Source organism: Suillus discolor (genome assembly GCF_016758755.1).
Source record: "Suillus discolor strain FC423 chromosome Unknown F5147scaffold_14, whole genome shotgun sequence".
Classification (NCBI taxonomy): domain Eukaryota; kingdom Fungi; phylum Basidiomycota; class Agaricomycetes; order Boletales; family Suillaceae; genus Suillus; species Suillus discolor.
This window is the reverse complement of record NW_024541261.1, coordinates 405027-426206: the sequence shown is the minus strand read 5'-3', so window position 1 is coordinate 426206 and position 21180 is coordinate 405027. Positions and strand designations below refer to the sequence as shown.

Below are 21180 nucleotides of genomic sequence, written 5' to 3'. Positions count from 1 at the left end.
TTTAACAAGTTAATATCAGACTGTGAGAATCTCAATAAAGTTTGAATACAACTTTGGAGTATAGCATTTAGGCAGTGCAGAGGCAGTGTACATAGCTTTGTAGCACAGGTTAGCATAGCCACAGAGCACAGCCACTAATGTTAATTTGAAAGGTTTAGGAATATTCTATTAGACAACACCGGAGTTTGGTGGAATAGTCTGGAAAATTCTATGGTATTCTTTGAAACTTTAATAGTAGATTAGTAATCAGTAGCACAGCCACCTCTAGTAGTATATAAGGAGCCCAATTTTCCCTCTAATAAAGAGAGCTCCAAGCCAAGTTACAGAGAGCCCATTTCTATATTATCTAAGCTTGAGTGTGAATAAGTGAGTGAAAAATAAAAAGTGTTCATAAAGCTCTTTTTAAATTCTCACCCCTAAGATACTAAGTGACACACTAAGTGAAATATTAAGTTATTTCATTCCATTTTTTGACACTATTTCCCATAACATACAGAAGCATATTTGAGGCCACCATTGAGCCATACTTTTTACACTAGCTGGTACATGGTTATCAGTCATCTAGTGCAGATATATTCCAGTTCTCTTTTAGACACAGAAAATCTATTCTGTGGGGAGAATATACATATTTTCATCAGCAAGAGAAGACAAATAAGACTAACAGTCAGTCACTAATGAACTCATGCCTGTTGTGCTTTCAGCACAAATTGAAGGAGCGCTATGTGCTCCTTCAGGGGAGGAAAATGAGTGTTGTTCCTTCATCACAGGAAGCCAAGGAGGGCTACGCCCTCCTTTGGCTTCCTGGCCTCAGGCTGCATCCTAATAATCACAGCAGATAGAGATCACAAATTTCAAGATAAGTTACATTCTTTGAGCAAGATTTTGACAAAAAGTAAAAGTACAATCTACTACATAACATAAAAGTACAGAACATGTAAATCAATCATCAATAGGATCAGTCAGCCCTCTAAGTACTTCTGTATATACTACATTGGTTGTATTTGAGCCTTCTTCATGCTCAGGAAAGATAGCAAACACCCTGTCTGGGTGGGTGCAGTGAGATAAAGCCACATAGAGTTGTCCATGGCTGAAGACAGGAGTCCGCAAATTAAGGCCAACCCACTTGACGCTTTGACCTTGCGCCTTGTTGATTGTCATAGCGAATGCAAGACGAACAGGAAATTGGCGATGCTTGAGGGGGATTGGGTTCTCTTCAGAACTGGATTCCATAGTGATGTGAGGGATTAGGACTGTGTTCCCATCGACCTGCTGATCTTCATCGTCTCCATCCCTAAGAACACAGCACCTAAGGACATGGGTGGTCCAAGACAGGAGGATCATGCGAGTGCCATTATAGAGTCCCTGCAAGGGGTTCAAATTGTGCAAAAGCATCAGAGAAACACCTGCTTTGACCTCCAATTTGTGCAAAGGGAAGCCTGATGGGGCGAGGGTATGAAGGAACTCTGGTGGAATGTAATTGTATTCTCTCTCCGTGACTGAGTCCGCGCTGGTGAAGACTGCTTTTCCTTCAGGGAATGATTCCAGGATAGTGGCATTGATTTCATCCACATTAGTGTTTTTTGCAGAAAGAATGGTGCGATCCAGGAAGTATGAATCATTTAAGGGAGGATGATCAGGGAGCAGAATTCTTGAGTATAGGGCATTGATGAGAGACTGGAGATCATTGTTGGGACACCGCATTTGGGCAGGGAAAGTCACAGTTCCATCTTCATTTGTGCCCCTACCAGCTCCAATCTCAAGAAGCCACCTTGCAAAATCATCAGAAGTGGGATCTTGACCAAGATACATATTTCTCTTGAGATGGAATATATGAAGCCTTGACCAAATGCAAGATCTGCAAAAGGTAGCACCCACTATCTGCTCCCTGGATCCATGAGGCACCACCGGCAGGGGTCTGTCTGAAGTCTTCTCCAAAGAGCATTGTTTTTCCTCCAAAATCAGCATCAACATTCAGAAGATCACATAATGTGCGGTCAAGGCATTCCAGGATGTGGTGGTGTAACATCAGAATTTCATCACAAATGATTAGGGAGGTGGCCTCGAGAAGCTCATGAAGAATGTCTTCTTTCTTTATGTTGCAAGAGCTGTCTTCGTGAATGGGAATAGGGATCTTGAATCACGAATGAGCTGTACATCCACCTGGCAGGAGGAGAGAAGCGATTCTGGAGGAAGCCACACATAGGACAATCTTGCCTTCAGCACAGAGTTTTGAAGCGATGAGCTTGCAGAGATATGTCTTGCCACATCCACCTGCACTGTAGACAAAGTATAAATGTCCTGGTCTGCGCTCATCCCAATGCATTGCATCATTGACCACCGCATCAAAGACCGCCCTCTGCTCTTCATTGAGAGAAGGAACTCCTCTATCCACCACTTGCTGAAGCTCTTCTTGGTTGTACTGGAGCTGCTCAGCAATCAACTGGTTACCCTCCATGGCCCCCCCCATCTTGCTGCCATTTGAGAGACAGGCATGTGGGGAATGGCATCCAAAGACTTTCCATTTTTGTGAAGCACTCCATTGATGATATGGAGACCATAGTCATAGACCTCCTCCTCAGTAGCATCTGGCATGTTAAATGGTGTGTGAGTGAGACGACGGCACAGATCATCACAGAGATTGTCCTTGAAGCAGTTCCAAAGGTCGTCAGGGCTTGTAGGGTTGCAGAAGAGGAGGATGATGGCAAATAGATTTCATGTATGGTATCCAGTGCACATATGAGAGGCATCCTGCAAGCACTAAATCCATCCATTATCATTATCTAGCAGACCCCTGAGCTGACATGCGTCCTTGAAAGTCTCACAGACAACATCATTGACAGTCCGCAGGTGTTCATAGGAGGTAGCGCCTTTGAAAAAACACATTAAGTTTGATTCATACAAATCATCGCAGAAATCATATCTTTCACTACGGTCAAAAGCAATCTCAGATAAAATTTCTCTCCAGAGCTGGGGGCAGCAGAATACATCCTTCCAATTGCAACTCCACACTGACATATCTTCCAAGCAACTTTTTGCCACACAAACTTTGAGGGGAAATCCTGGTAGAGGAGATCATGGTGTAGCACTCGGATCGGTTTTGGGCTCGTATCCTGCCAATTTCATAGGTATCCCACACACATATTCCTCGACACTCCATTTACCTTCCGAGAGTTCCCCGTGCTCATTCGAGTCATCTGAAGGTCGTCCGTCCATTTCCAAGGCCTGTATACAGTTCCGATCCTCCGTACCATGTCCTGTCCATGTCCGTTTGACTTTGCTGGTGTGTTCTTCACTTGGTTATCTGTTATTGATTATGTCTAGGGGCACATATGTTGTCGGCCCGTCGGTTATACGTATAACAACACACCTTGCACCTTATTACATGCATATCTCTGTAGCAGCTCGCCTTGAGTCTTATTACATTTCAGATGTCTTATCTTGCTACTGGTTTCGCCTATGCAGTTTCCGGACTTTCATGCTGTAGGATATAATCTGCCTCACTAGCTACTCGCACTTCACTTCACTTTCCCTGCTACGAGTTGTAGTTAGTAGAGTCACTTTTGGATAGTCGTACTTCATGTAATCGATCTTTGTTCATTCAGAACAATTGTTTTGGCCTGACCGCTGCCATTTCGCTCTTTGCTGTCTCTAAGTTTCCCTGATAGACATTGCTTAGTTATACTTCGATACACCCGCCGTACTTCTCTCAGAACCTTCACTGTTCATCGGAAGCTCTTTGGACGCTTCGTGCAACCTCGGACCTTCGTTTCTAGACATCAGACCACCTTCAGACCACTTCGGACGAGTACTTCGGTACTTTGGACATATCCTCAGAACACTAAGTGCATTCTTGGTAACTTTCCTTCTCTCACTTCGATCTTAACAAGATATCCCTTGCTTTTTATCAAGGAGCATTTCTATAGGCAGTCTCTTTGGGGACGAACATCTCACTCGCACTCTGAGTCTTAAGGTAACACTTTTGTAATGCCCACATAGAATCAACTCTTTACAACAGGCTCCAGCTGCCACCATGTTTTCATCAGCATTAGCTTTGAACCATCCAGTGAGGTGAGTCTCCTTTGCTGCTGCATGCTCAACAACATCCTCGAGATTATCCTCAGCATCATAGACAACCATGTGTTCACCTGGGAGGTGGACTGGCAAGCGGTAGACAGCAGGCCATTCAAGGTGCATCTCATTTTCCATGATGTGCCATGCAGCCTGAATTGAGCTAATATACCTGGAGTCAAGATATGATTTGACCTCATCCACTGGTCCTTCCATCTCCAAAGTCGCACGGTCATGTCCTTTGTAGATGTACTTATGAATATACTTGACAGATTTGATTGAAGTACAGACTTCCAAATTGATGTGGCAGTTGAATTCAACCAGCAGTTCCAGAGGGTGAGGAACGACATCTTTATTGGTGAAGACATTGTTATTCTTTTGGATCATGCGAGCATTATCTGATCTTGCATACTCTGGGTAGCCATCATCCTTCAAGGATGTCTGATCATAGAAAGACTTTGGAAAGTGCTTTTTGCACTGTCCATTCTCCAAGCAACACTCTGGATTGCATGGGCCATGAAGCATGTATTTTGATACAGCTTCATAGAGTTGCAGGTGCACATTTCTATCTGGTATCTGAGTGGAGATGAAGGAGTTGATTTGCTCCACAGTCCTTATCTTATGATCTGAGTTGAGGAAGATAAGCAGATGCATGTGAGGGAGACCACACTTCTGATATTTGATGGTGTACACCAATCCTGCAACTTTTCCATAGTAGCCCTTGCAAACCTTCTTCAAGAGCGCTGTCTTCTTAGATAGATGATCTATAGATAAACACCTACAAAATCAAAAATCTCCACGGTCAGTGATTCAGACAAATACCAATGACTGATAATGTAGTTGTTCGTGGGTGGCTGTTTACACTTCCCCAAGCTATGTTCAGACAAAAGTACTTCCTGTGAGGTCGGTAGCAATACCAGTCAATCCAACAGTATGGATGCAATAGAAAATAAAATAAACAGAATGTAGTCAGCCCAACGGTATGGTGATGACAAGAAGAAAATGATTCACTCCAATGGTATGGCAGTGATTGGAGAACAGAGAAAAGTCAGCCCAACAGTATGGTACTGATAAAAAATAGATTGATAAGAGAAACCCTTCCTTCAGTAACAATGCTTCTCATAATAAATTTACTACAGAACGTTGTGCGAAATTATAACAATCACCCCCTCAGCACAAACAGGTAGAATCAAAGGTCAGGACTAATCAGTGATCAGTAGAACTCTTAGTTCACTATTGAACCTGCTGCCAAGGAACTCACGATGAGTATTTAAACAGAATCAGGAACGGACGTCCTTGGATTTCAGTACCAAGTCCCCTATTCAACAACTAAAGTCTAGCAGACAAATAAAACCCTGGCTCAGTATCACTACTCAGATGAGTGAGGTCAAGCATCACTATCAACTTCTGAAGTCTTCCCACTAAGCCAGTGCTTAGATGGACGTAAAGACAACACAAAGATCTTGAAACAAATTCAGACAATAACACTAAGACGTGAACAAACTGAACAGAAAAAGAGACAAATGAAAAGAAACAAACAAACAAAGAAACAGAAAAAGAAAGAGAGAAAGAAGAAAGAAAAGAAAAGAAAGAGACTAGAGGTTCACCAGTAGAAAATCAAAGAAAAAGTTTTGCTCACTGTTGAGCACAGTGAGCTCAAGATATTTGACAGTTGTTGACAATGAGCTAAAGGTATTGCTGGATGTTGCTTACAATGACCTCTCAGTTAGTTGCTTAACAGCTCTTGTCACTGTTGTTGATACTGATCACACTTCACACTCAAATTTATTTTGTGGGGCTTAAAAGTTCCCTCTATACCTATTTTTATTGGCAAAAAGTGGGGTCTTATATAGATAAATTAGGGTGGCTGTGCTACTATTTCCCACATTCTAAGGGAAATAGGCTTAGTCAGATTGTACCAATACTATTGTACTGTTAGTCATGTGCTTTATAATTTGTGTCATCAAGCTTTAGTCATCTCAAAAGGTTGCTTTGTCATGATTTGGTTTAGGATCATAGGTCACCTGAATGTTAGAGTCATATGACTTAGTATCATGTGACAAATATTAAGTAACAGACTGATTATGTTATTTGTTGGTGTCTTGTTATGATGTTACTTTATTGACCGTAGAAATGACGCGAGCCGTGTATTTAGGGTTTTAAGAAAGTTCCCACAAGGCAACTTATGCAAGAACTATTTTTCACTGTTACTTGACATGTGTGGGATTCAGTCTGAGTCATTTTTGCTGCTGACTAAGCAGAATTTACTGCAAAATTAAATATACAAAAATATTCAGCCTATCTGAGTCTATCTGAGAAATGAAATGAAAATACTATCTGAACTGCAGTCTGAACCATAAAGTAAAGGAAGATTGTTCATAATGATTTCTAGGGTATCGGGCTCGTGGGAGAGCATTAGTCATCCATGCACCGAACCGGTTTGGTGCAGGTCAGCGCTTGTTGCCTTTGGTAGAAGATGCGAGCCACCAAGTCTGGACGATCCACAGCGCTCTGACCTACATAAGCAATATTAGCAACAACATCATAAATCAATTATTAAAATTTACCTGGAAGGAGGTTTTCAGTGATCTCAGGCCAACTCCCATTTGCAGTCATTGTTAGGAAGAGGTCGGGCTTCTTGCAGGCACGGCAAATGGCCAAGGAATCCTGAAGCAACTGGTGCATGTAGCGGGGGCTTCCAGTATGTGATGATGGAAGAATGATTGAGCGACCTGTCTGAGCCAGATCATCTGTGCCATAATTAAGGATGTTGTCTGCCAGGCCTCGGTAGCAGTCCGCCCTAAGTTTTTTTTTGATTTTTGGTGACCCAATTCAGATTGCTCTGTTCGACGGAAGCCCAAGCATCAATGACATACTGCTGAAACAGTCTTCCACCACAAAAGATGTTGTTATCAATATGGATGGGGCGGGGTTGAAGATGGAAGGTGTAGTATAACAGCTGGGTCACTTCTTTTGAACATGTACGTCCGCCTTGAGGAATGTTGAGAGGTATTCCAAGGTGCCAGCCTTCCTCGCCAGAAGGAAAGAGAAGTACATAGTGAAGGGTCAAGTATGCATGGCTGAGCTGACTGATGCGTCGCAGCTGACCACCTTGAAGTCGCAAGACAATATCTCATTTGTCGGATACCTCCTCAGATCCATCTCCAGGAATGATCACAGCAATTTCATCAGCAGTGGGAAGATTATATCTTCAACCATCTGTGCCCTGCTGAAAGTGAATGTGTGCACAAACTTCTGTGTGCTGCTCTGGAGGCTTCTCACTCATAACTTGATAGGCCTGCTTATAAAGAGCCGCATAGGGATGATTTCGATAGATCATATCATGGAGGTCTCTGAGAATACAACAATCAAGGCCTTTGTTTCCTGGTCAGTTGGTGTGGATGTCAGTGGCACATTCAGGATCATAAATGTAGATTTGAGCATATGAAGGCCGAATACCTTCAGGGGGAATTAGGCTGCCCATAAGGTGGTGAAGAGATCCATAGATACGAAAAGCATTTGGGCCAGAGCCTTGAAGGGCCCTATCCTTAATGGTGACGCCTACAGATGTGAATGCAAGAGCACTGTTGTACTGGCGAATCTTGGAGACAAATGTTCTGTCTCCATATGCCTGTTGCAGCTCAAGTGGCCATGCTGGAAAGGGAGGAAGGTTGACTTTTCCCTCCAAGCAGCACGTACCAAACTGTGGATTTTGTGCAGATGATTTGGTGAGTCTTTCACATGCAAAATGCATGGCATGGCAGTTGGGGCACTCCACATTAAGAGGACCAAGAGTGTGGCGATCAATGAGCTCTGTGTATGGTTGAGCTCCATCTGGGATAGGGATATTTCGGACAGGCGCCTGGTTGATATTTTCATCATCCTCTGCATCGTGCTGCTGGTGATGTTCTTGCTCCTGAGTTCTTCTTCTTTCCTCGTCATCTTTATGCTGGTGCTGAGAAGCAAGATTATCATATTCGCGCAATGCCTCTTCAAGATGCTCCTATTGCTCACAATCCTTCTGCTCCTGGCGGTGTTGGTGCTCTTCTGCCTGTTGACCTGCTTGCTGAATATCCTGAGCCTGTCTATTAGCCCACTCAGCTTCCTCTTGCTGTAGGCGATGAGCCTCCTGAGCTTGTCTATTAGCCTGCTCAGCTTCTTCCTGCTATAGGCAATGAGCCTCCTGAGCTTGTCTATTAGCCCACTCAGCCTCCTCCTGCTGTAGGCGATGAGCCTCCTGAGCTTGTCTATTAGCCCGCTCAGCCTCCTCTTGCTGTATGCGATGAGCCTCCTGAGCTTGTCTATTGCGCCACTCAACTTCCTGCTGCTGTATTTCAAAAGCATACTGAGCCTCTCTATTTCTCCACCTAGCTTCCTGCTGCTGCAATTCCAGCTGAATCTGCTGTTGATGAAATGCCTCTTGTGCTTGTCTCTGAAGAAAGTCATTTCTAATCTGTTCATTTTCCATCTCTTCTTGCTGGAAATAGTGATGAAACTGGATGTTAAACTGATGGTAATCAGGTTGAGGCAGAGCATGCAAAGGTGGTGCAGGATTAGGTGCAAAGTAGCAGAGGGGATCATTAAAGTTCTGAGGTCCAACTGCATCCTCATAATGAATAGGGCCATATGCAGGAGCAGGAGGCACGGGAGCAGGTGGAGCAGGTTTATTAGGAATGTGAGGTACCTGTGGAGGCTGTATTCTAGCTGCCATAACCTCTGCCTGTGCCTGCTGTCTTATTTCATCTCTGTCCTGTTGCCAACGGAGATTCCACTGATGGCGCCTATCATTTTGAGCAGTATTCATTTGCTCATTTAAGTGAGCATTATAATCAACAGGAGGAAACTGATGAGCACGCTCCACATGCGCAATCACATTTCTTGGCAAGCCAGGATATCGCTCAACTGGTAGTGGTTGATGTGGGAAGTGTGTGGGAGGTTGTCATGCAAAAGGTCGTAGAACAGGGCCTGCTTGTGGCTCATTGGCTGGCACAAAATTTGGCTGTGGTACAGCAGGCGGAGGTCTGTCCTGATTATCCTGGGCAGCCCGACGGTGATTGCATCTGGTGGGAGATGTCATTTGAAGTCTGTTAATTCTATCTTGTTCACGTTGTGACTGGCAGTCACGTTCTGGTGTAATCTGTGGTTGTTGTCTAAATGTGCAGACATCAGCATCATGCACCTTGCAATGTAGCAATTTTATAGTCAACAACTCATGGAATAGGAAAATTTTGATCCATCTTTGTTATATTATAATATTCAAACTGTTGTTTGGCAAGTGTGAAAATTGCCTGAACTCATTGATAAGTCACTTCTATTCATTGTTGATAAGAAATGAAACCCACAAAAAGTGTATTACACTTTATTACACTTGGCTGCAGGGAAAGGCAATTTAACTCGAGAATTCTATTCAAAAGCAGCAGCCAAGTTGTGTAATGATTTGTGTAACCAAAAGTGTAATCAAATTTCTATTATTGCTTGTGTTATTCTCGATGCCTTTCCCATATAGTAGGAAAAGTCTGTTGTTTGTCCATTGCATTCCCACGGCACAGTAGGCGTGAGGATTACTGTCCACTATATCGTGTTTGGCAGTATTTTCGGACTTGTAGAAATTTCTCTCAGATTTTTCGTTCACACTCTTCTTACTTAGTCTTAGTCTTAGTCTTAGTCTTAGTCTTAGCGAGTCCACGTGAGAATTCCAAATTGAGGTTAAGCGAGCTAAGTGCAAACCACATGGCCTTTGGCGAAATACACAAGATAAATGAAATAAACGAAATACTTGAAATAGGCGCAAACCACGTGAGTGCCCGAACGTTCCCACAACCGTCGCACTTTACTTCTTAGATATTAAGAACTTGGCCCACTTAAGACTACATCAAGAGGGTGTACTCTGTTCTGTCCTGCATCATACTCATCATGTAGTGCCTGAGCAGCAGAGAGTAGGTTTTGAAGCCACATATTAGTTTGGGCTGATCCATGTTAGAGGCTTAGTTTGATCTCCAATTGGTTTGTGAAGATAGGGAGTATCATTATAGCTCTAAGAATCATCGCATAGACATATATCTGTATTTGTTGAAGTCATAGCACTGCATCAAGCCAGTTATTGATTCTGTTCCTCCTTTAGTCACTGTGTACTTCCTTTGAGAACTCAACATACTTTTCCCATGAACAACCACATTATCGACCATTGGTATTTGTCTGAACCGTTGACTGTGGTAGGATACTGAAAATCAGTGATTTTACTGTTTTCACATCCTAGTAAGACACTGATAGTAGCATTGCAAACTGAATACAAACTGAATACAGCAACTTGAAAGCTTATCTATACCTTTTCACTTGGAACATCTCTACATGACTAAGTACAACACAACTGAGCAGTGTCATCAAGCTCATTTAAGTTCTAAGAGAAAACATTATGCCAGGCAAGCTGGTCCATTCTTTGTATGCAACACTGAACACACATCAACAGGCATCGGTACCAAGAACATATCAAATCCTGCACTCACTGGCATCACTGAGGTGGAGCCTCAGATGTGGGCCAATCTTTTTTGAATGATTTATCAAAATTCAATCCATTATTTGTAGGAGACACTTGAACTCCTGAAAGATCTAGATGATATCTGGTTCAACACTAGTTATGAACCAGGCTCAAATCTGTATCAGTGATTGGAGTCTTAAGGATCAAACACCATCTGTGCTACTGACCGCTATGAAGAGTTGATTCTATATAGGCACTACAAAAGTTGTTACCTTAGAACTCAGAGGTGCAAGTGTAATTCATCCCAAAGAGACTGCCTGCAGAACTATCTCTTGATATACAAATGCAAGGGATGTCTTGTTAAGATCAAAGGAGAGAGAAAGGAAAAGTCACCTAAGGTGCATCCGATGTTCCGAGGATGTGTCTGATGTACTGAAGTACTTGTCTGATGCGAGTGAAGGTGGTCCAAAGTTGATAAATGAAGGTCTGAGGTTGCATGAAGCGTCCAATGAACAGCAAGGGTTCCAAGAGTGAAATATGGCAGGTACATCGAAGTATGTTGAAGTGTAAGACTTGTGAGAGTACCAAAGTACAACTGTGCAAAGTCTATTGAAAGAACTCAAAGCCAGCAAGATGCAAGATGTGAAATGGCAGTGGTCAAGCCAAACAATTGTTCCAAATGAACAAAAAGGATTGATTGCACAAAGCATGACTATCCAAAAGTGGCTCTACTAACTATAACTCATAGCAAGGGAAGTGAAGTGAAGTGTGAGTAGCTAGCAAGCCAGATTATATCCTACAGTGTGAAAGTCCAGAATTGTGTAGGCAAGAACAGTAGCGAGATAAGCTATCCAAAATATAATAAAACTTGAGGCAAGCCACTACACAGATATGCATGTAATAACGTGTGAGGTGTGCTGCTATACATACTATTCCAGTAAATGGGGATACCGACATAATAGGTCCTATGATATGTTCAATAACAAATGAACAAAGTGGAAAACACACCAGTGAAGTCAAATGGACATGGACGGGACATGGTATGGTGGATTGCAAGTGAAAACAGGCTTTGGAACAGATGGACAACCTTCAGATGACTCAGAAGAACACATGGAGCTTTCAGAAGGTAAAAGGAGTGTCGAGAAGTGCAATGTGAGATATCTGTGAGATTGGCAGGATACGTGCCCAGTGCCAACCTGAGTGCTACACCAATGTAGTGATACAACTTTGGCTGAGCACAACACACAGTAAGCACTCAGCCAAATATAATAGTTGTGGTCTTGCACAGCCTAGTCTGCTATACTTGTGAGACAAGTGTATTTGACCTGAGGGATTTGCTGTTTGATATTTTTAGAATAATTAGTTATATGAAAAGGAAGATAGTCCAAGCATGGGAAACAAAGTCCGAAGGTATAATTATGAGTCCAATGTCAAAATGTCGGATCCGATGTTTTCAGGTTAGTGGGCTACCTTGGGTTGCATTGGGTTAGTGTCGGGAATGTAGTGGGTGTCAGAGATAGTGAATGTCAGATGTTTCAAAGTATTTCAGATAAAGAAAGGATAATATTGCAGAATTCAGCTCAGAACCACTAAGTATCAGATGACCTCCTCCTACTTGGAGGTAGAAAGGTAAGTAAAGTAATAGGTAGGAGGTATGAGAAATATATAGTGTCTATGTAGAATTTCAGAGTGCTATAGGCAAAGGTAGTAGCGATCATTTTCGTGTCTAATGTCCTATGTAATAAGACATGTGGTACTGCAGACATGTAATCACGTGGTCTACAATGTTAGCGACATGAAAATGAATAACTGTGCACCTAGTGGGGATAGATATGACAGGACATGACATAGGGAGGATGTTTTCATCGGGTTAGCATCGGGTTAGTTTCGGATTACATTGGATTAGCATTGGATTACATCAGATTAGTGTCAGGTTAGCGGATAAACATCGGATTGAGTGGGTAAGTGTCGTATAACATTGGAAAGTAATTCGTGTGCGATGGGTGTTTGACATGCATTAGAAAATAGCAAAGTATGAGCCTAGCATAAGCTTGAGTGCTGCACTGCAAAGGATGGAATTCACTGAAGCCAGAATATAAGAATGATGTTCATGAAGCACGCAAACTCTTGGAGAAAGCACACAACTTATCTGTGTTGGCTGGGAGCTTAGAGGGACCTTATACTGAGAAACTACAAGTGGGGGTATGCTCAGTGACTTGCATCTTACAGTTTCACATCCAGGCATATGAGGAAATGATCCATAAAATGGACTTATGTATGGATTCATACTTTGAAGCTCTTCATAAGGGGACACTCAATTGGCAATTAGCATTGGCAGGTGCTTAGTCTATTGCACTAGTACTTTGTATCTAGGTTGTTGAACATCACATGATCTCAGCACTGTATGCTTAATGTCAATATTATGTCTTCAACATTGTAGTCCTTATGAGAAAAAGACACTGGGAAATCGACAAGTTTATGTGTGACTGGCATGTTCTTAATTCAAAACAAAACATCAAGCATCTCAGTCACAAATGCAATACATGACTCCTACCACTGGAACTGAGGATACCAAAAAGTCAACTCACAAACATCAATCTTACACTGTGAAAGGACCAGCATAGGTCTCAACTCAGATGGAGTACTTTGGTGCTACAAGAGGTTCTCTTACTATATATGACATCACAATCAACTACTTTTAATACTTCTAACACTATCACCTTTAATTATGAAGATCTCCTGAACTCTAATGTGGACCACAATTTAGCTGTCTACAATAAACACCTGGCTAAAACATCATTCGAAGTCAATCTTTCATGATGCAATTGACATTTAGGAGTGAGTGAAGAAGATTAGTCTCAGATGAACTTACTCACATGTTCTTTGAAGGATCACCCTTTGTTGACTTGGATGGAGGAATAGGATTATTTTCTTTTAGAACTCCTTTATCTAGAGGGTCATGGGGATTTCATACTTCAGTAAACATGCCAAGGTTCTGCAGGATGCATGAATGCCCCTGAATTTTGATGTGAGGATTGTCTTGGTACTGAGCTCTACTGTAAGGCCTGCATGGTTGGAAGGCATGTAGAAAATTTAACTCACAGAGTTGAGGTAACAAAAGGCCCTTGAACTTGTACCACCACCTGCTACAGTTCTCCCATGCTAGAAAAAAGCACCAAGAACGAGTCAAAAAAAACTTTTAGGGTCTCCTCCCTAGCCTCCTGATGAAAGTAAAAAAGAAAAAGACAACAAAACAAATGTCAATCACACAAATGCGTACTACGCTGTCAAAAGACAAAACATCCAAGTTACAAACCATACTGATCACAAAAATGAGAAAACAGACACACACCGCCCACCCATCAAACAACCAGAAAATATGTCAGGAAAACTTGGGAATACGCCTTAAAGATGTAAAGATAAGCAACCTAAAATGAAAAACACCCTATACACATAATAAAAAACGAGTACTAACACCTAAAAGACTCAGAACCACACCCTCTGAGATCCCCGCACATAGTATTAAGACCAGAAATTGAAGACATGACACCATAATACATCCAACACAGCTGCTCCAATAACAATAACAACTGTCTACCTTGGCCATGAAAAACATGCCTCCGTCCCCCCCCCATGCTTCGCTTCATCATAACTTGTGCAAAGAAACCACAGTATAAAACCCTCCCATCCACAGAAAAGATAAACTTGTCCTCCTCTACAGACATGAAAGAACCTTCCAGCATCAAAAGCGCTAGCATCGCTGCTTGTCCCTCACCATTAGGTTCTCACCATACCTCTACTAGAGTGTCCTGCTCAGGACCACAATTCTTCCCCAAAAATATCCTGGAAAACAAAGGAGACTCAGACATAAATGCAGAGACCACCCAACCACCTGCCATGCCCACAACCTCTCCCTCACAACCTCCATCCATCTCGCCGCCTCTCCCCAACCCGAGGGCCATCTGCAAACCCTCTACCAATAACTCTGGGACTGCCCCAGACACCTTTCCTATTCTAGGTGCTGCTGAACCAATCCATGCACCGGAGAACAACGAGGACTCACAAATGGAAACCCCACCACCGAACTCCCCACTAGACCAACAGCCCTTGGTACCCTCGCAATCGAGGAAATGAACTTGTGTGCCCATATTGCTATGACAGAATATAACCGCTCTATAATTAAGAGCAGCACCCTGAACGCAACCATCCTCTTGCCCTAATTCACCCCAATCCCAAATGGAAGTTTCCCTAGCATCCATCTTGCACATGCTGCCCAACTCTTTGACTACCAAGCGCCCAAAGTCATCAACACTTGGCTTAAAGTCCCAAACCCTAAGATCCTCTTCCGAATCTTTGATTATGATGGAAAAAACCCAAGCATTGTCACACTCATCCTAGTCAAACACACCCGCAAAGCCTTTATACAGATCAGAGAGTCCCTCAGCCAGGACCTCCAAGATGTTAAAATCTCCCTGCCCTGCCCAGAAGCAGGGAAGGAGGAAAAGGGCTACCTCCTGAGTTTCCTAGCATATAACATCATTTCAGATGTCTTATCTCACTACTGGTTTCGCCTATGCAGTTTCCAGACTTTCATGCTGTAGGATATAATCTGCCTCACTAGCTACTCGCACTTCACTTCACTTTCCCTGCTACGAGTCATAGTTAGTAGAGTCACTTTCGGATAGTCGTACTTCGTGCAATCGATCTTTGTTCATTTGGAATGATTGCTTGGCCTGACCGCTGCCATTTCGCTACTCACTGTCTCTAAGTTCTTTCTGATAGACTTTGCTTAGTTTTACTTCACGAGTCTTGTACTTCAATACACCCGCCATACTTCTCTCAGAACACTCGCTGTTCATCGGAAGCTCTTCGGGAGCTCTGCGCGACCTCAGACCTTCATTTCTTGATGTTGGACCACTTTCGGACCACTTCAGACGCATCCTCAGAACATCGAGCGTGCTCTTGGTAACTTTCCTCTCTCTCATCCTCGATCTTAACAAGATATCCCTTGCATTATATCAAGGAGTATTTCTATAGGCAGTCTCTTTGGGATGAGCATATCACTCGCACATTGAGTTCTGAAGGTAACACTTTGTAGAGCCCACACAGAATCAACTCTTTACACTGAGCACCAGCTCGACTCGAAAATGCTCAAGCAATAGAAGCCCTAAGAAACATGAGATCAGCGCTCAACGTACAAGACTCGTGGAGACACTCCTACCCAAACAACAGACTGTTCACATACCACAGCCATAACAATAAGCTAGCCCGCCTGGATAGAATATACATGAACTCATCAATATACGAAAGCCTATCCTCATGGGAAGCAGGACCAACATCAATAATAACCGACCATAAGTTAGTTGCAGTCCGTTACGCACCCCCAAACACACCTTTCACAGGGAAAGGAAGATGGACCTGGCCACTAGACCTTTTACATGACAAAGAACTACAAAAGAAAATACATGAGTCCGGAATAAAAACACAAGAAAAGATAAAAGAAATACGCACAAACCGAAACGAAACAATCAACCCTCAGACAACATGGGAAGACTTCAAGACACATATAACACAACTAACAAAACAAGAAGCAAAAAAAACACCTAGTCAAAATCAACACAAGAATCAACCAACTAAATAAAAACTTATGACGATTCAACAAAAACCCAAATGAACTAGACACAAATGAAGACCAAAGAAGACATACAATCTTCCTGGAAAGCGAGATAAACCACCTAGAAAAGAAGAAATATAAAAACAACCAAATCAAAGCACAAGCACAATGGTCAAAAAACAGAGAAAGAATAGGAAAATACTGGTCTAAGATAAACAAACCAAAAAAACCAAGGGACATAATACATGCACTAAGAGACCCAAACACAAACAAACTCATAAACAGATCAGACCAGATGGCGGAGATCGCGAAAACACACCATGAAAACTTGCAAAAAGACCCTATCCCACCAATAATAAGAAGAATGGCGAGACATGAAATACTTCAAAACATACCATCAGAACAGAAACAACCAAAAAACTCTCCACTCAACACCCATATTAATGAATCCCACATCCTCGATGCTCTATACTCTTCAAAAAGCAGAAGCATGACCGGAATAGACAGAATTTCATACGAATTCTGGAAAACAATGCATGAAAAAAATCTGGAAGACATAAGAAATGACGAACCTAACTTCGACATAATAAAAACACTCACGAAAGTTATAAACAATATCCAAGAACACGGAATTGACACTAAAACAAAATTCTCGTTAGGATGGATGTGTCCAATCTTTAAAAAAAAGAACACACCAAGATAGAAAACTACTGCCCAATAACATTACTTAACACTGACTACAAACTCCTAACCAAAGCGTTAGCAATGCAAATAGCCAAAGAAATATCAAAAATGATCCACACGGATTCATTCCAAAAAGATCTATCTTCAACCCAATAAGATTAGCACAAACAATGATAGAATATGCCGACATAATGGAAGAAGACGGAGCCATCATAGCTCTAGACCAAGAAAAAGTATATGACAAGATAAACCATGAATACCTATTAAAAACCCTAGAAAAATTCAACATTCCCCCAATCTTCATCAACACGGTAAAAGCACTATACAAAAATGCCCAAACCCAAGTAGTAATAAACGGAGTTTTCAGCTCACCTTTCAATGTAACATGAGGCATCCAACAAGGTGACCCACTATCCTGCCTCCTTTTCGATCTAGCAATAGAACCATTAGTGTGTGCACTAAGAAACAACAAAAACATACAAGGTTTCAAAATTCCAGGGTAATCAACCAACTAATAGTAAACTTATATGTGGATGACACAACAATATTCCTAAAGAAAGAAGATCGATTTGCCGACCTAGAAAACACCCTGAAAAAATGGTGTAACACCTCAGGAGCTAAATTCAATACCGAAAAACTGAAATAATCCCAATAGGCTCAAAAGAACATAGAAACAGAGTACTCACATCGAGAAAACTTCACCCAGATGATACCCCAATAAACGAAGATATCAAAATAACAAAAGATGGATGCCCAATAAGATCACTAGGTGCCTGGATAGGTAATGGAGTAAATAATGCGACTCCATGGGAACCAATACTCAACAAGATAAAACTTACATTAGACCACTGGAACAAAGGACACCTGACACTTGATGGGAAACAACTCATAACACAAATGGTAGCTGGAGGAATGTCGCAATTCCTAACCAAAGCCCAAGGGATGCCAAAAGAAATCAAAAAAGCTTTAATCAACATAATTAAAAACTTTATATGGGAAAATGCACGCTCACCACCAATAAGCCTAGAACATCTATATCACCCAAAAAAAGAAGGAGGAATAGACTTATTAGACATAAAAACCAGAAACATAGTGATCAAAGTTACCTGGCTAAAATCGTTCCTCGACCTCTCACCCAGTAGACCAGCATGGGCATTTGTCACAGATGCACTAATAAACAACCAATGACAGGATCAAATCAAATGATGATATAAACACATTCTTACAAACCTGGAACCCACCTACACAAGGTCCCAAATCAAAAGGAATCCCACAAAACATAAGAAGAATGCTAAAGACAGCGAAAACACTCAATCTTAGCTTTGTGCCTCCAAAACTATCAAGAAACCTTAAATTACAACTACCCACCTGGTTTCATCTCGGAGCTCCCCCAAAAATATACAACAAATCAAAGGATAAATGCCTTCAAACAAACCATGAAAAAAACACAATCAAAGACTTGCTAATAACAAGTAAAAGAATACACACCAACATGACAACACCAAAACACTCGCCCAGGAAAAACTGCACATGCCAGACATGCAAACAGACAGGAATAACAGCTGCATGAACCTGCACAAATGTGCAACATTAGCAAACATGATACTAAACAAACTATCCCCAAAACTAAACCCACTAACAAAAACAAATGTAGATGATCTAACATTAACTCACCATCAAAAAGAAAAAAACAATCAAACCCTCATAACGATGAAAGGCAAAATAACCTTTGACCCATCCCTAACAATAAGAACATATCTGTCGGACTGCTTCAGAATCTTCAGAAACGACAAAAACACAAACACAACACCCGCCCTTAGGTTAGAAAAACCAACTAGAGGACTAAACCTCGTTGAAGATAAAATAATGATTTTCACAGATGGATCGTGCCTAAACAACGGTAAAGCTGACGCAAAATGCAGAAGTGGAATATGGATAGCAGAAAACCACAAGAAAAACAAAGCAATAAGAGTACCAGGTCAATCACAATCAAACCAAATAGGAGAACTCACCACAATACTAGTAGCCTTACAAAACACAGACCCCTTCATCCCAATTAATTTTAAAACAGACTCAAAATATGACATCAAAGGACTCACAAAGAACCTAAAAACCTGGGAAGACAACAGCTGGACAAACATTGAAAATGCAGACACCTTTAAAGCCACCGCATATCAACTAAGAAAAAGATCAGCGCAAACGACATTCAAATGGATAAAAGGACACTCAGGCAACAAAGGAAATGAAGCCACAGACTCCCTGGCAAAGAAAGGAGCTGAAAAAGAAACATACGACCAAATTGACCTAAAAATACCAATCGAATTCGACATACAAGGAGCAAAACTCTCTAAAATGACACAAACATTAGTATACCAAAACCTCAAAACTATTCAAAAATGGAACAGCAAAGAACAACAAAAAGAAACCTCGAAATAAAAAGATACACTATACAAGAAATTTCAATGAACCTAGAATCAGATAAAACAATCTGGAAAGATTGCAGAAGAAAAGACATACAACGGCCAATACAGCAATTCCTGTTCAAAGCATTACACAGTGTAGAGATACAACAATTGCTGGACACTACACAAAGTAAGTAGCCAGCAATATAAAAAGTGTTGTGGTCATGTACAGCCTAGTCTGCTATACTTGCAAGACAAGTGTGTTCAACCCAAGGGGTTTGCTGTATGGTATTAGAATAATCAGTTATAACAAAAGGAAGATAGTCCAAAGTGCAGGAAACCAAGTCCGAAGGTATAATTACGAGTCCAATGTCAAAAACGTCGGGTCCGATGTTTTAGGGTTTCGGGATAGCGGGTTTGCCTTGGGTTGCATCGGGTTAGTGTCGGGTTTGCCTCGGGAATATAGAGAATGTCGGAGATAGCGAATGGTGGGTTACTGTCAGATGTTTCGGATAAAGAAAGGATGATATTGCGGAATCCAACTAAGAACTATGAATATCGGATGACCTCCTCCTACTTGGAGGTAGAAAGGTAAGTAAATAGGTAGGAGGTATGCAAAATATATAGTATCTATGTAGAATTTCGGAGTGCTATAGGCGAAAGTAGTAGCACTGATTTTTGGGTCCAATGGCCTATGTAATAAGACACAATGTACTGCGGACATGTAATAACATGTTCTACAGTGTTAGCGACGTGAAAACTGATAACTGTGCACCTAGTGGGGATAGATATGACAGGACAAGACATAGGGAGGACAAGTGCATGGGAAAATATCGGGTCCGTTGAGTCTGATGCACGGGAAACGTCAGGTTCGTCGGATAAGCGTCGGGTTTAGCAGATAATCATCAGATTGAGCGGGTGAGTGTCGGATAACATCGGGAAGTGATTCGTGTGCAATTGGTGTTTGACATGTATTGGGAATTAGCTAAATACGAGCCTAGCGCGAGCTTGAGTGCTACAACAGCACACATAAAATAGGTGACTTCTGGTCAAACATACCTCAATATGAACAAAGAGCAAAATGCGCCATCTGTCACGATGAAATAGAATCTATGGCATATATATTAACAACATGCCACTCAAATGAAAGAAGAAAAATCTGGAAACTAACAAAAGATATATGGCCAAGAAATACGGCCCATGGCCAAGAATAACAATTGGCACAATACTGGGATGCGGATCAATCCATATCAAAAAACAAAACAACAATAACAATGAAAACATCACACCAACAAACAACAACGTACCAAACTTAAAACACATACCAGGCACCTCAAGACTCTTCTGAATTTTAATATCAGAATCTGCACATCTAATATGGGCCATTAGATGCGAAAGAGTAATAGGAAATAAAAACATCTCGAATAAAACAATCGAAACAAGATGGGCAAACAAATTAAACATGAGAATAACAATTGATAGAATGATCGCTAACAAAATAGACAAAAACACATGTAAACTAGTCAAAACAACATGGTCAGAAGTAATATCACCAACAACGCATATTCCTGAAAATTGGGTAACAAACCAAGAGGTTTTAGTGGGTATTAAACCACCCAGGCCCTCCACCGAACGAGGTCACCAGGTGTATTAAAGTCCCACACATCCCATACAACACAAAGAGTGTGTAAAGGCATTTTTCCTCAGACCAGTGTTTTCTAAATGGTCACCGATATAGTGTGTTTAGTAGAACTAGATTAGTCAGTGGCTACTAAACTAAGTGCTTGTCTAGAAAAAAAAGAATTGAGGTAAATGTGAATGAGCAGTGTGCACTACTTTGCCCTGATTATCATGCACAGTACTGGAATGGCCAACATTTTGAAGACACTAACCTGTGAGATCTTGGACTGTGACTTCAGCTTGGACACCCCCTTGAA

General features: G+C 41.6%; 1 protein-coding gene across 1 annotated transcript; it reads right to left on the bottom strand.

Annotated features, from left to right (window-relative positions):
- Nucleotides 1–13306: 13306 nt before the first annotated feature.
- On the bottom strand, nt 13307–14811 carry F5147DRAFT_650804 (uncharacterized protein; the record flags this gene model as incomplete). The annotated part of the gene is made up of 6 exons (XM_041433466.1): nt 13307–13331; nt 13420–13492; nt 13646–13705; nt 13972–13988; nt 14333–14564; nt 14607–14811. The coding sequence occupies 6 exons, from the start codon at nt 14809–14811 to the stop codon at nt 13307–13309; spliced, it is 612 nt and encodes a 203-aa protein (XP_041295445.1).
- Between the last annotated feature and the right edge of the window lie 6369 nt (nt 14812–21180).